The sequence below is a fragment of the Musca domestica genome, unplaced genomic scaffold (genome assembly GCF_030504385.1).
Source record: "Musca domestica strain aabys unplaced genomic scaffold, Musca_domestica.polishedcontigs.V.1.1 2, whole genome shotgun sequence".
Lineage (NCBI taxonomy): Eukaryota > Metazoa > Arthropoda > Insecta > Diptera > Muscidae > Musca > Musca domestica.
This window is the reverse complement of record NW_026712249.1, coordinates 35,870,559-35,886,843: the sequence shown is the minus strand read 5'-3', so window position 1 is coordinate 35,886,843 and position 16,285 is coordinate 35,870,559. Positions and strand designations below refer to the sequence as shown.

At 36.2% G+C, this 16,285-nt stretch overlaps 2 protein-coding genes across 3 annotated transcripts in view; one reads left to right on the top strand and one right to left on the bottom strand.

Moving 5' to 3' along the window:
* Nucleotides 1-288: 288 nt before the first annotated feature.
* LOC101892345 (heparan sulfate glucosamine 3-O-sulfotransferase 6) lies at nucleotides 289-5,590 on the top strand. Its single transcript, XM_005186648.4, has 3 exons — nucleotides 289-1,098; nucleotides 1,170-1,711; nucleotides 4,842-5,590. Exons 1-3 carry the CDS (start codon nucleotides 964-966, stop codon nucleotides 5,347-5,349), a joined length of 1,185 nt encoding a protein of 394 aa, XP_005186705.1. The 5' UTR covers nucleotides 289-963; the 3' UTR covers nucleotides 5,350-5,590.
* A 4,510-nt stretch (nucleotides 5,591-10,100) lies between these two features.
* Nucleotides 10,101-16,285, bottom strand: part of LOC101892176 (rapamycin-insensitive companion of mTOR) — a 105,266-nt gene continuing 99,081 nt past the window's right edge. Inside the window, exons 14-19 of one of the 2 annotated variants that reach the window (XM_011295525.3) lie at nucleotides 14,447-14,571; nucleotides 14,067-14,362; nucleotides 13,633-13,973; nucleotides 13,223-13,564; nucleotides 13,064-13,158; nucleotides 10,101-12,989 (exon numbers count right to left, since the gene is read on the bottom strand). In XM_011295525.3, the coding sequence (XP_011293827.1) occupies nucleotides 10,315-12,989; nucleotides 13,064-13,158; nucleotides 13,223-13,564; nucleotides 13,633-13,973; nucleotides 14,067-14,362; nucleotides 14,447-14,571 (3,874 nt within the window). In that variant the 3' untranslated portion in view covers nucleotides 10,101-10,314. Of the gene's footprint in view, nucleotides 12,990-13,063; nucleotides 13,159-13,222; nucleotides 13,565-13,632; nucleotides 14,363-14,446; nucleotides 14,572-16,285 lie in introns of both variants that reach the window. The other variant, XM_011295523.3, reaches the window with a different exon arrangement.

Here is a 16,285-nt window from a genome sequence, read left to right as displayed (position 1 = left end):
TTACAATTGTACGAAAATCCCTAAAAATTATGTGAAGGGATAGAAATAAAATTCTGAAATTTCATATTTTGTATCAAAAATATTAAATTTGGTATTGGGTAAAGAGTTAGAACTGGAATCCCGAAATATAATGTTGAGGTTTCTCTTGTTATCTGGAATTGAGAGAAAATATCTTTTTAAAAATTTTCGGGTACACAAATGTATAGTTTTTAAAAACATTTTTACAAGGGACACTCCGACCTTCAAGTGTAAATATTTCAAAAATATTCGACTGACATTTTTCTCTGAGCTTAAATGTGCAGCAAACCATTACTGATGGCTGGTACTATGCACGCTGTCTTTGCCGCACCACCTAACACAACAACATGCCGCCATATTAAAGCGGCGGGAAATATTTGCCTAACGGCATTTGTTGCCATTTCCCGTCTTTTATCCGTGACTCCGTTTTCCGTCGTTTCAACATTTCTTTGTAACCGGTTTAAGGGAATATGTTTGCGTTTTGTTACGAAAACACACAATGGCAAAGGATAACAAGAAAAACGAGCGTGTGAGCCAGCGAACGAATAACACAACCGCCAGGCAACCAACGACACACGACCCGACCTGATGTGCTTTTTTGTTCTTGCACTGCTGCTGTTATTCTTCTTGACTGTGAAACAATGAAAGGACGAAAAAATTAGGGAGTGTTAAGTGTTGAGCAAAGAAAAAGTTTTAAATTAATTAAGTGCAGCAGTGAAAAGTGGAAAAACCAAAGCGAAATGTGTGGTTTTTCCTCGAATCAAGTCGAAGAAGAAAACTCAATCACGAAATGGCATTGTTAATTTCAAAGCGAACAAGAAGCGTGGGTGTGAAAGTTTAAATTTTACATCCGGTTTGTGTCGCTGTGCAGAACAACATCGAATTCCCAACGAAGTGAAAACTAAAAAATAAAAACCTCCAGAGGTTGTGGCAGCAGCAGTCAACATGACCATTAATTGGTTCCATAATCTAAGCAATCGCAGTCTGGTGATTACGATACTGATTTGCATATCCCTGATCTATGTGTCGTACACCTTTAATTCGTGTCTCATCAGCAATTTGGGACGCACCCTTAACAAGGTAAGGAGGGGTGGTGGCAATTTCTTATTTTTGTAACATAACGGGGAATTTGTGTGTCCTTTTCCCCGTAGAACTCCCTGAAACAGTTTTTCATTTCAACCTCGTTATGGTCGGACAACATGGCCATTGTGAATGCCACGAAATTGGCATTGAATAATACCACCAATTTTAATGGAAGCTACTCCGCCTCCAACGACAACAACAACATTTCCAACAAGGACTCTGTTCATCTCCATGGCCACCATAATAAGAACCAAAGGAACTCCTCCAGCACTTCTGCCTCGGCACCTCATATTTTAGATGGTTCCCCAAAATATCGCCTATTACGCCAACAGGGTTCCCGACCATCTCGCCACCTGCCCGACACCCTAATTATTGGAGTGAAAAAGTCTGGGACCCGTGCCCTTTTGGAATTTATACGACTGCATCCAGATGTGCGAGCAGCAGGCTGTGAGGTGCATTTCTTTGATCGCCACTATCAAAAAGGGTTACACTGGTATCGCCATCACATGCCCTACACCATTGAGGGGCAAATAACCATGGAGAAGACCCCGAGTTATTTCGTTACCAAGGAAGTACCACAGAGGGTACATCACATGAATGCCAATACGAAGTAAGTTGAGGATATTTTTTCAAGGATTCACAGGACCACGTAGATTTTTTAAGAACATTTTTCAAAGGACATTCAGACCACAAAACAGGGATTTTTAAAGGATATTTCTTCAAAGGACATTCCGACCACTAATCGTGGATTTTTAAAGAATATTTTCCAAAGGACATTCAGACCACTAATCGTGGATTTTTAATGAATATTTTCCAAAGGACATTCAGACCACTAATCGTGGATTTTTAAAGAATATTTTTCAAAGGACATTCAGACCACTAATCGTGGATTTTTAAAGAATATTTTTCAAAGGATATACAGACCACTAATCGTGGATTTCTAAAGAATATTTTTCAAAGGACATTAAGGTTACTAATCGTGGATTTTTAAAGAATATTTTTCAAAGGACATTCAGACCACAAAACATGGATTTTTAAAGGATTTCTCTTCAAAGGACATTCAGACCACAAAACGTGGATTTTTAAAGAAGGACATAAATATGGACTTATAAGGACATAAGACTGGATTTTTAAAGAATATTTTTCAAAGGACATTCAGACCACCTAACTTGGATTTTTAACGAATATTTTCCAAAGGACATTCAGACCACTAATCGTGGATTTTTAAAGAATATTTTTCAAAGGACATTCAGACCACTAATCGTGGATTTTTAAAGAATATTTTTCAAAGGATATTCAGACCACTAATCGTGGATTTTTAAAGAATATTTTTCAAAGGACATTCAGATCACTAATCGTGGATTTTTAAAGAATATTTTTCAAAGGACATTCAGACCACAAAACATGGATTTTTAAAGAATATTTTTCAAAGGACATTCAGACCACAAAACATGGATTTTTAAAGGATTTCTCTTCAAAGGACATTCAGACCACAAAACGTGGATTTTTAAAGAAGGACATAAATATGGACTTATAAGGACATAAGATTGGATTTTTAAAGAATATTTTTCAAAGGACATTCAGACCACTTAACGTGGATTTTTTAAAGTATATTTTCCAAAGGACATTCAGACAACTAAATGTGGATTTTTAAAGAATATTTTCCAAAGGACATTCAGACCATTAATCGTGGATTTTTAAAGAATATTTTCCAAAGGACATTCAGACCACTAAATGTGAATTTTTAAAGAATATTTTCCAAAGGACATTCAGACCACTAACCGTGGATTTTTAAAGAATATTTTCCAAAGGACATTCAGACCACAAAACGTGGATTTTTAAGGAATATTTTTCAAAGGACATTCAGACCACAAATCTTGAATTTTTAAAAAATACTTTTCAAAGGACATTTAGTCCACTAAATGTGGATTTTTATAGAATGATTCTCAAAGACATTCAGACCACAAAACGTGGATTTTTAAAGAAGGACATAAATGTGGACTTTTAAGGAAATAATACTGGATTTTAAAGATTATTTTTCAAAGGACATTCAGACCACTAAACGCGGTTTTATAAAGGAGGAAGGACATAGGACTGGATTTTTGAAGAATATTTTTCAAAGGAAATTCAGACCACTTAACTTGGATATTTAAAGAATATTTTCCAAAGAACATTCAGACCACTAAACGTGGATTTTAAAAGCATATTTTCCGAAGGACATTCAGACCACTAAAAGTGGATTTTAATAGAATAGTTTTCAAAGGACATTCAGACCACAAAACATGGATTTTTAAAGAATATTTTTCAAAGGACATTCAGACCACAAAACGAGGATTTTTATAGAATAGTTCTCAAAGATTTTTAAAAGGAATTTTTTTGAAGAACTTCGTCCTTAAATAAATATTTTTTATTTTATGGAAAAAATATTTTTGCAAGGACTTTTAAGGATTCAAACGTGGATTTTATAAAAAAATATTTTTTCAAGGACTTTTAAGGGATTTTAAATATATTTTCTCAAGGACTTTAAGGGATCTTATAAATATTTTCTTAAGGACTTTTAAGGATGCAAACGTGGATTTATAAAAAAAAATTTTCAAGGACTTTTAAGGTTATAAACGTGGATTTATAAAAAAATATTTTTTCAAGGACTTTTAAGAACGCAAATGTAGATTTATAAAAAATATTTTTTCAAGGACTTTTAAAGTTATAATCGTGGATTTATAAAAAATAGTTTTTCAAGGACTTTTAAAGTTATAAACGTGGATTTATAAAAAATAGTTTTTCAATGACTTTTAAGGATGCAAACGTGGATTTATAAAAAATAGTTTTTCAATGACTTTTAAGGATGCAAACGTGGATTTATAAAAAATAGTTTTTCAATGACTTTTAAGGATGCAAACGTGGATTTATAAAAAATAGTTTTTCAATGACTTTTAAGGATGCAAACGTGGATTTATAAAAAATAGTTTTTCAATGACTTTTAAGGATGCAAACATGGATTTATAAAAAAAAAATTTCAAGGACTTTTAAGGATGCAAACATGGATTTATAAAAAAAAAATTTTCAAGGACTTTTAAGGATGCAAACATGGATTTATAAAAAAAAAATTTTTCAAGGACTTTAAAGGTTATAAACGTGGATTTTATAAAAAAATATTTTTTCAAGGACTTTTAAGGGATTTTAAATATATTTTCTCAAGGACTTTAAGGGATCTTAAAAATATTTTCTTAAGGACTTTTAAGGACGCAAATGTAGATTTATAAAAAATATTTTTTCAAGGACTTTTAAAGTTATAATCGTGGATTTATAAAAAATAGTTTTTCAAGGACTTTTAAAGTTTTAAACGTGGATTTATAAAAAATATTTTCAAGGACTTTTAAAGTTTTAAACGTGGATTTATAAAAAATATTTTCAACGAATTTAAAGATATAAACATGGATTTATAAAAAATATTTTTTCCAACGACTTTTAAGGATATAAACGTGGATTTATAAAAAATATTTTTTCAACGACTTTTAAGGATATACACGTGGATTTATAAAAAATATTTTTTTCAACGACTTTTAAGGATATAAACGTGGATTTTAGGACTTTAAGGGATTTTAAAAATATTTTCTTTAGGACTTTAAGGGATTTTAAAAATATTTTCTTAAGGACTTTTAGGGATTGTCGATGGATTATATATTGTCTTAAGACGATTTGTTTAAGTATTTAACAAATATTTGTGATTTCCCTTCCAGACTTCTGGTTGTTGTTCGTGATCCTGTTACCCGAGCCATTTCCGATTACACCCAGGCAGCTAGCAAAAAAGCCGATATGAAACGTTTCGAAGATTTGGCCTTTGTCAATGGTTCCTATGCTGTGGTGGACACCAACTGGGGACCTGTAAAAATTGGAATCTATTCACGATATCTGGAGAAATGGCTACACTACTTCCAGCTGTCCCAGCTACTCTTCATTAGCGGTGAACGTCTCATTATGGATCCAGCCTATGAGATTGGTCGGGTACAGGACTTTTTGGGCCTCAAGCGTGTTGTGACCGAAAAACATTTTTACTTTAATGCCACCAAAGGATTTCCCTGCCTCTTCAAGTCGGAGGCACGCTCAACACCCCATTGTCTGGGTAAGACAAAAGGTCGCAATCATCCTCATATTGAGGCGGCGGCCATTGAAAGACTGCGTGATTTTTATAGGCCATTTAATAATAGATTTTATGAAATGACAGGCATTAATTTTGCCTGGCCATAGAGGGGGGTTCGCAGAGAAGGAAGGGGCGGGTTAATTTTTTCATAGAGAATAGTTTAGTAGAAAGTTGAAATTATGATAATTCAAAATATTCGAAAGACAAGTTAGTGATATTTATAAAAAAAAATTAAAGGTCATTGAATAATCTCAATTATGTAGTTGTAGGTGAAGAAATTATTAATGAAAATTGATGGGGGCGTGGCAAAATGGATGGTGAAGGAGTATATTTTACAAAAACAATTTTAGGGGCCATCAGGGCCATAAACGTGGATTTTTAAAAGAATATGTTTCAAGGACCATCAGGGCTATAAACCTGGATTTTTTAAAGAATATTTTTCAAGCACCATCAAGGCTATAAACTTGGATTTTTTAAAGAATATTTATCAAGGACCATCAGGGCTATAAACGTGGATTTTTTAAAGAATATTTTTGAAGGACCACCAAGGCTATTAACTTGTATTTTTTAAAGAATATTTTTGAAGGACCACCAGGGCTATTAACTTGAATTTGTTAAAGAATATTTTTCAAGGGCTATAAACGTGCATTTTTAAAGAATATATTTCAAGGACTTTCAAAGCTATAAACGTGGATTTTTACAGAATATTTTCCAAAGAACATTTAGTTCACTTTTTAAATAATATTTTTCAAAGGACATTCAGACCACTTAACGTGGATTTTTAAAGAATATTTTCCAAAGGACATGCAGACCCGTAAGCATGGATTTTTAAAGAAAATTTTTAAAAGGACATTCAAACCACAAAACTTGGATTTTTAAAGAATATTTTACAAAGTACATTCAGAACACTAAACGTGAAATTTTAAGGAACATTTTTCAAATGACATTCAAACCACTTAACGTGGATTTTTAAAGAATATTTTACAAATGACATTCAGAACACTAAACGTGGATTTTGAAGGAATATTTTCCAAAGGACATGCAGACCACTAAACGTGGATTTTTAAAGAATATTTTTCAAAGGACATTCAGACCACTTTACGTGGATTTTGAAGAAATACTTTCCAAAGGACATTCAGACTACTTAACGTGGATTTTGAAGAAATATTTTCCAAAGGACATTCAGAGCAAAGAAAATTCAGATCTATAATTTAGGATTAAAGAAAGATTTAATTAATATTTTATCAAAGATTTTCAGAGTTTAAGTCGTACATTTTAATAGAATATTATTTCAGAGCTAAAATTTGAGATTTTTAAATATATTGAGCCTTGAAATCTTGAGTATTAGAAATATTTTATCCGCGATTTCAGAGAATGCTTACCTCCATCGTCCATTTTGCGAATCCTCCTAACCGATTTTATAAAATTTGACTTATACTTGAACTAGAAAATTTCAGAGAAAATATGTTGAAATAGAATACTCACAATCTGGCTTTGTATGAAAAGCTTGTGAATTCGAAACCCAGAAACATAAAAATTATATGAAAAAACTCTAACCAAAAGCATTTAAAATGATATATCCTTTAAAATTTATACAACAAACTGTACTTTATATTAATATTTGATATTACAAAAAAATTATATTATACCAAAAACAAAACAAAAAAACACAACTCATATTGACTAGTATTATAGAAATATTCTAAAACCAAAAAGAAGATACACGAAAAGAAAGACTTTGATATATATAGTATATATTTGAATATTTATAAAATATTTATAACGAAACTCCATATAGATAAAAAAAATCATCAAAATAACCTCTTTGTCCCATTTTCATGTAGCTTAAAATTCCAAAAAAAAACTCAAAACTAAATCAAACTACAAATTATTAAAAACAAACAAATAAAGGTTCCTCTTGCATCTAAATAGGACATTAACTGAAACCACTTGCAATCATTTCTTTCCTAGACTCACCACACACCTCTCTTCTACTCTAATCAAATCTGTTATGAAAAAAAAAACATCACAAAATAGAACACGCACACTACTAAACTAATGAAAAATAAAACCAGAGCTTACAATAGTATACACATATTTTGTAGCAAGTTAATACAGTTACCATTCCAATACACCAAAAAAAATATAAATATTTTGTATTTTATAAAAAATAATATTTATATTAATTTTTTAATTTATTTTTAATCTAATTTAATTATTATCAAGTTTTTCCTATTTTTGTAATTTGTAATTCCACCATGGCTCATCAGGCAAAATTGGTTTGGATAGCTTACTAAAGCCATGCCCAACATAGCATATAGAAGCTATTGTGAATTGAATCCCGATACAAGATTTAAGTAATGGGTAAATCTTAAAATAAATCCAGTTCATTTGTCGACTTTGAATTTCATTTCAGAATCTCAAATTTCATAGATTTATCTAATTTTTAAAGAAAGTGATCTAAAAGGTTATTTGTTCCACATGACGTATACTTTACATAGATTTAATATATTTCAATACTCATACGCCCAGGTGAATGACTGTTTGGAGTTGTTTTGTTGTTGCCCACGAAAACTCGGCGTATAAGTGATATGACATTTATAAAATCACATTTTTAGGAACTGGTGTACTGAACTGTAACATAGATTGAAACAACTCTACCCAGAAGTGCTGAAATTCTGCATGTTATTTTTTTCCATAAGAGGTGTTATTTTGAAGTTGAAAAAATTCCTTTTTTGAGGTGAATGATCGTATAGGGTGAGATAAAACGAAACTGCAACAAAGTCAGAAGCCATAATTTTTACATTTTTTACAATTTATTGAATGAAAGCAAAAATGTCGGAAATAGCATCAAATTTTAGAATAAGTTTAGATTTGTTCGAATTGGTCACCTTTGGCACGAATTATGGCCTTCAAACGGCCAATGAAACATTCACACGCTGCCCGAATGTTACTCGGTATTTTGACCCATTTCCGGGGAAGTGCTTGCTTGAGGGTATCGACGCTTTGGTATTTTTTAGTGCCAACCTTGCTTTCTAAAATACCCCCGACACAATAGTCCAACGGATTGATATCCGGAGATTTTAGTGGCCATTGTGCGCTGGAAATGAAGCGAGGAACCTCATTTTGTAACCATTCTTGGGTGGTGCGTGCTGAGTGCGATGGTGCTGAGTCCTGTTAGAATGTCCAAGGTCTGCGGCCAAAATGTTTGCGTGCCCAAGGCTTTAATACAGACTCCGGCATTTATTCTGGCTGTTATGGCGGCCCACACCATCACCATGGCCGGCGCTTGAGTTCTGGTGGCCAACTGAAGGTGCACATTTTCAGCTGTCCTCTTTGGCAAGTAAACACGATCACTGTATTTGTTTACAAACTGCTGGACAACGAATGTTTTCTCATCGGAGCGTAGAAAACCAAATTCGGCATTTCACCACTTTCGACCAAACGAAGCAACTCTTTAGTTCTTTTGAGACTATTTTCCTTCTGTTGCGGTGTAAGTTCTTGAACTTTAAGGAATTTTAATGACTTTACCCCGAGCTCATTTTTCAATATTTACCGAATGGAATATTGCGATATGTTCAGCTCACGAGTCATTTTTCGGCCACTGCGACGCGGGTTTCGATCAAGTCGCTTCTTTACTTTTCGAACCATTTTTGCAGATGTTGCTGTTTTCTTCCATCCACTTCCTTGGCGTCGGGCTACACGGTAACAATCACATTTAAATGCTGGAGTGCTCTAACGATAGCCACTTGTGGTTTTCCAGCCAAATATAAATAAATTCCACCACGAATAACTTTTTTCTGGAAAATTCTCACCAAAATGCTTTTGTATGCTTGTAAACAATATAATGAGCTGTCACTGGAATAAGTTCAACAGCTTACAGTAGCTTAGAAATGACAACAGTCTGAAGTTGGTTGCAGTTTTTTCATCTCACCCTGTATATCGGCATTATCAATCAATCTTCATTTAATCCGAACCTTTTTGATATTTTAAGTTTTTTTTTTACTGAATACAAATGACGATGTATTCCGAGGTGCAATTCTTCTCCACTAATAAATAATCACTATTTTATAAAAAAGAAACTACAACACAAATGGGACTTAGCCTGTCTGTTTTGAAATAACACAAAATTTTTTTGAATCCAATTCGTTACGTACAATTTTTTGAACTGTTGTAATAATTATTACATAATATTTTTATATATTTGAGTTATTGTAAGTGCACAATTTATATTTTGTATTTTTTCTCTTTTATACAATGAACTGAAAAATTGTTTTGCATATTGCAAAGCTTATAATATACATACATATATTAAATAGTATTTATTACAAGTATAAAAATATAAAATAAAATATAAAATTATTAAAAAAATGTTTGAGTAATTTATACAATATTGATTATTAATAAACTAAAGAATCTTCAAATAAAAATTCGATTCGATTTTTATTAACAAAATTAATATTTTTTTCCTTTTTACATTTATGTCTCTTATGGGTTGTACTGTGACTTCATTTCAGCCATGTTTGTTTTGCACATGTCCATAGCATTGATCAGGATATGGAACAATTCCTTGTAGACATTATTTCATCTATGGTCAGAAAGTATCACAGTGGATTCTCGGCCAAGTGAAACTTACCACTTCTTGTTCACAAAATCTTACCATGGTTTTAACATTTAATTTCAAGCCTTAGCAAAGGTCCACCCAAAAGTTCCCCCTGATAATAATCAAAAAAATACACAAAAAGTTTTTTTTTATTTTGGTTTATAAAAAATCGTTTTCTTTTATTTTTGTCTGTGCCTTCGTTTCGTTTTCATAACAAAAATACAAGGTTATTCTTCTTCATCTTCTTTTCATCTGTTTTTGTTTTCTTTTTTTTTCATTCTTTGTTTTTCTTCTTTTCTTTAGAGAATAGTAGTGTATAAAGAAATGTGTTTGTTTTGTTTTTTCAAATTTTTCTTTCATTGTTATTATTATTATTATTTTTTTATAGCATCTAAAATAATAATAATTATATAATAGTAATAATAGTAATAGGTAGTAGTAGTAGTAATAATAATAAATATACATACATTTATGATTGCTTACTTGAACCAACAATACTTGATGCTGATGAAATGGAGGAGGTGTTTGCTGTGGTAGTGGTGGTGGGAATTGGATGATGATGAGGGTTTGTGGTGATGGTGGTGGAGTTACTACAGTTCTGTTGTATGTTATTGGCATTGGCTGTGTTGGTGGTGGCGGCAATCATGGAATATTTCCCGGCATGATTGCCGCCATCACAACTGTCCAAGGCGGTCGATGTTGTGAATGGCGCCTGCGGTGCCTTTGATGTAATGGATGATGATGTTGTGGAGCAGGATGAAAATGAGGCAGTCGATGCAGTGGTGGTACTATTGCAAGCTTGTTGCATTAACACTGCTTCCGATTTGGAAGATTGCAAACGTTTTTCACAGTACAGCGTGCCAATTGGCTGGGCCAGAGAGGCGGCTAAGCTTTTGGTTATTAAATATGTATGATTGGCTGTGGCTGAAGAGGTGCTGGTGGTGTTTGGGGGTACAGAGGAGGTAGGAGGATGGTTTGAACTTGGTGTTGTGGCAGTGGTGGTGGTGTTGTTGTTTTGGAACTGTAAAGTGGTTGAGGTTGGATAGTTGTGGCTAGTGGGTGAGGTGGTCACACCCGCCGTATAGGAAAATCTTGAAACCGGCAAGCGATAGTTCGCAGAAGCGTCGGAGCCCAACGAGTGTTGCCGCAACAACGATGTGGTGCCATTGGTTGTTGTGACGGCTCCAGCTTTGGAAGGTGATGTCAGTGACGTAGGGGAGCAGATGGCAGTTGTGGCAGAAATGGGTGTCGTTGCCGCCTTCTCGTTACCACTCGTTTTGGAAGTATTGCAGCTTTGCAACTGTTTGGTTCTATCGGTTATGGGGAACTTATTCTTTGTACAGCTCAAGTCCAGTTCTAAGGTATAAAAACGTCCTCTGCGATATTTGGTATTTTCATTTTCTATGGGTTTTGTGGTCAGGGGTGGTGATGTAAGGGGTGTGGAATTCAGGCGATTGCTATTCATTGGTTGATGTGAAATGGTACAAATGCTACTGCGATTACTGGTAGAGGTTTGATCACTACAATTACTACTACTAATGGGGGTGCTGGCACTACCGCCGCCACCACCACTACCACCAACTACACTGTTTGCAGCCCCACCACAACCGCTGCCGGCGCTTAACTGCAATGAATTTTGAGTGGAATAGGTGGCAGAGGAATTGGCATTGGCGCCAGAGGGACCACCACCACCACCCATGGTTTGCATTGAATTGGAAGAGGCGGGATTTACACTGTAAATGGTCGATGATGATGTGACCGAGGGAGGCACACCATCGATTTCATCACAATTTTGTTGCTGTTTATAATGGGAACGACGATAACTGATATCATCTTCGGTCTCGACGTCATCATCATCATCGTCTTCGTCGTCATCATCATCATCCTCATCGGATGTTATTCTAAGTTCGGTATTGTATTCGGTTAGGATGGCGGGGCGGTGAGGTGGCGGTGCTGCAGGTGGCGGAGCTTTGGTAAAATTTTTACAATTTTGTTTTAAATTCGATGCTTTTGTTGCAGATGTTGTTGTTGTCGTCGCGCTGGATATCGCCGGGGCATTTTTCATTCGCGGTGATGGATCCAATAGGAGATTTTCACAACTGGCCTCATAGACACTGGCCAAGGGTTGAGACTTTAAATGCGGTTTCAACGAGCTGGAGCTATTGTTTGCAGCCCCATTATCATTTTTGGCATCGCCTTCCATGCCACCCCTTCCAGTGGATCTATCTTTACTACGCATGGAAACTTTTTCGCCGGACAGCCTCTCCTTAACATCGACTTTCTTAAACGAATCCTTGTCCTTTTTACTCAATATATCCAAGGGTTCATTGTAGAATGAATCAAAATCCAAATCCAAAAAGAGCTCCTGCAAAAACCTTCGTGCATTCATGCGATACGAGCAACGGCCCAGTGTCCGACAAACTTCCGAGTAGAGGCAAATATCTTGAAACGAGGCTGGATGTTTTTGCTTCAGTTCGAGTAGAGCCATTTTCGATTGTTTTGCACTGACGGGATTCGCCAGGCGTTGAACATTATACAGAATATTGGCTGTCAAACGATCGGGCAGGCTATCCTCACTCAATATACTTTCGGGTGAATGGAATTGTAATTCGGAAAGTTGTATTGAGGATGCATTGCTGTACTGCTGCTGTTGTAGAGGAGGTTTCGATGTGGCAGCACCATTGCCAGTTGTTTTATTGTCCACATTGGTTGAGGAACTTGTGCCTCCGCCGCCTGTTCCTCCACCCTTACGTGATAGAGCCACAGTGGCCTGGATGCCAGCTGCCACAAGAGCCGCCGAGGCATTTGTATACATTTCACACAGGGTTGATGTTGAGACATCTCCCGAGCCATCAAGTCTTTGAGAACGTTTCCTTTGCCTCGAACAATACAGGCAATTGCTGCGGCCATGTTTGGCACCCACCCATTTAGATCGTTTGCTCACCGACGAAACATCAGAGAGTGATGATATAATCGATGATTCATCACCTCCCTCATTGTTCAGGGAATCGTTTAGGAATTGCTGTTTTGCTGTCAGCAGATTGATGTCCATCAAATCCTGATCTTGTATATCTTGAGAGACATAAGTCCGCAACTGGTTTCGTGTTGGGAATATATCCAAGAGATTTTTTGGTAAAGAAATGCCTAAAAAACCAAGCAAAGAAAATGGATTAGATGAATATTTAAATCTTCAGAGTATTTTCTCGTTTTCAACGTACCAACATAGGAAGGACCTTTGGAATCATTTTGTGATAAAAATTTAGGTGTACTCAGCGTTGGTAAGGGAACTTGCAGTTCTTCTGAATCCAAGTGGCTAAAAATACAAATTCAATTAAAAAAAGGACTTAATAATTTTATTTTCCCGCAAAAATACTCACGCATACATTCTGAGTGATGTCTGGCGATCTAAACTTCGCACTTTGTTCTTACGCGACTCGCCAAACGAAGATTTACGATACCGAAACGATGAATATGACAACAAATCAATGCGATCAACAATATCATACAACTCAGCACCCGATTCAGATAAAACTGGACGACAATGACGTCGCAAGGAACGTACTTGAGCATAACCTTTCATGTCCAATGGACTGATGGCATTATGCGAATAGGAGCCTCCTGCCAAAGAAGTACGGCGCAACAAAGATGACTGACCCAATGGTATTTCCAATAGATTAGACATTGAGGGTATGGGGCTAAGGGGGAATTGTTGCAAATCACTAGAGAAGAAGTAATCAATTAAATTAAAATGTTTCAAAAAGGCAAAGTGAATCCAATGGTTACTTACCCCATTCCCGCTGTTCTTCCTGTCACCGATTCGCAGCTACTAACACCCGATGTATTTGAATCTGTACACGAGTTGTAGCGTGTTCGATGGGAATAATGCATTGCGGGACCGGTCAGCATTGCCCCCGGATGTCCGGCGCCACCACTCAAAAGGCTAATAACATCTGTTGTCTTCGATTCGGACAAAGAACGCTGATGTCGGCCATGTCTTAGATATGATCCCTCGGGCAATGTTTTCGATTTAGCTGATGTGGGCAATACACTACTGCTACTGCCACTTGCTATACTACTAGCTGGGCCACCGCCTACGGCTCCTGTTGCCATCGTCGCCGCTCCACCTATCTGTCGTGAACAAGAAGAAGAGGTCTTCTCTAGTTTAGCTCTCGGTGAACTAAATTTATACGGCTGCGATGTGAGCAGATTATCTAAACTAACCTCTTCACCGGATGTTTTAATACTATCAGTGGTGGTATTGGCATCCTGTGCCTCGGAACTGGCACTGGCCGCACCACCACCAATGGCATCACGATTCGTACTGGTACTACTCAACAGCAGATTCGAATAGCTACCCGTGTAATAGGAACCATCGATTTGATCTTCCATACCCATATAGTTGTACGGTGGTACATCGTCGAAATGATGTCGCAGTGGCGTATAGTTGCCCAGCATCCAGTCTTCAGGTTGATGTACCGGCCATATGGTGTTGCGATCGTGTCGTACACATAGCCAATCTAAAAGAAAAACATATGTTATAGAATATAAAAGTGAGATTCTAGAATCCCCCTCTTGAATCCTCCCTCTCCGGAGAAACTTACTCAGCTTGAAGAGAAGGTTGGCTCCATCATTTGTGCTTCCAATTAGACCCAATACACTGAAGCAAGTTGATCGTATTGAGTAAATATCACACTTTGTAGCCAGTATAACTAGCTTCTCGTAGACCCTAGAGATGAGAAAGCATGGGAAAAGGGTTAATCAATAAAATTTAAAATTAAGAGCATACTTTAAGGCGCATACAAAATTTATTGAATTTAAGTTTTTTTCTTATTGTTCTGTTCTATATGTTATTGATCATCTGCACACATATTGTGAACTGTCTAGAAAGGAGAGGCCCATTAAAGTATATTATTTAAAGTTATCGCAACGCTTCCACACCGCCAATCATGCATTGTCAAGGGAGAGATAACAATTGCCCAATTTGCCAGCTACCGAAATCTTCATTCGTGGAAGCAAAGCTGGGGTAAGTTTCCTCTGAATATTAAAATATTTAAAATTTTCTCAGACTTATACAGTATCTTCGCTCTAGGCTCAATTTACCAATGACCACCCTAATAGGACCTTATATTGAAACATGAACAAGGGGTTTATTGTTGAAACCAAGACTGCTGTATAGGAGTCTACAAGTCACATATGGACAGTTTTGTGCTCTCTGAAAAAAAAAAATTATTTATATTTTCCCAATCTAGTTCTGCCTGTTCAAAGCCACCAAAATATCAATGGTCTGTGGCCTCTAATAGACTGCGGCCTCTTAACCAAATGTTCCCAATTTTTCTGGACAAACTTTTAACGAATTCAAGCTTAATCAGACTGGGGACAACTAGGACGTCTTCTCATTGCATAAGGACTATCCACAGGAGGAAAGGAAGATTTATTCCCTACGTACATTAGGAACGTTCGCAGGGTGGAAACGAGGTCCTTTTCCCATGAAATATCTACTTTTTCATCAATTGAATCGTTTTAAAATTAGCTTCGAAAGCCTCTACATTTGCGAACTCGGGTGGTATCACTTTATCCGTACTAGCTCTCAACCTTAGTAAGATAGAGGTTAGAGTCACGATAGAAGTCATTAGATATAGATTTTTTAAAAAGCATGGAGCCGATATTGAATTTTGCCACCTATGCGACGACGAGGAGGACCCCATAGAGCACTTGTTTGAACTATGCTAAATGGCATTAGACAGACTATAATAGGTGGCTATGGAATTCCGAAAACTATGATTTTTGTCTGTTTCACAGCCGTGGAAGTGGCTCCGGGGAAATAGCCACATGCCCTCTGGCACTATGTGTTGGTAGTAATATCTCGGAATATTGGCCTTGGACCTTTGATCCCGATTTTCCTATCTCTCCGAGCTGAATCGATCTACCTATATCTGTCCGTCCATTCGACTATCGATGTGAATTTGTAATCACTATATGGTGTTAGAGATAGGTTCAGAAGAGAATTTCCGAAATGTTCGCAAATTATTTAGGGAATAAAATGAGTATCTTATTGACGTGAATATCTTCTAGCCAGTTGAAGCGAGTCTCTTCAGGCTAGTTGAAGTGAGTCTATTAATGCTAGCTGAAGTGAGTCTCTTTAGGCTACCTTAAATGACTTTCTTCAGACTAGCTGAAGTGAATCTCTTCAGGCTGGCCTCTTGAGATCAGCTTCAGCTGGAAGGTTTCTTCAGGACCAGATCAAGCTGGCCTATACCGGGCAGCCGAAGCTGATCTATTCCGGCAGGCTGAAGATCATCTATTTCGGACAGCTGAAGCCGGTCTCAAAAGACGAGCTGAAGCAGGGTTGGGCATATTGCACTAAATTTTTAGTGCACTAAGAATTAAATAATTAGTGGTAGTGCAATTTTTAATTCCACTACCACTAAAGGGTTAGTGGT

Excerpts from the sequence above, each read along its gene's own strand:
- LOC101892345 (XM_005186648.4), top strand. The coding sequence starts at position 964 with ATGACCATTAATTGGTTCCATAATCTAAGCAATCGCAGTCTGGTGATT. Across the intron at positions 1,099-1,169 it reads TGGGACGCACCCTTAACAAG|AACTCCCTGAAACAGTTTTT; the intron begins GTAAGGAGGGGT and ends TTTTCCCCGTAG. Across the intron at positions 1,712-4,841 it reads CACATGAATGCCAATACGAA|ACTTCTGGTTGTTGTTCGTG; the intron begins GTAAGTTGAGGA and ends TTTCCCTTCCAG.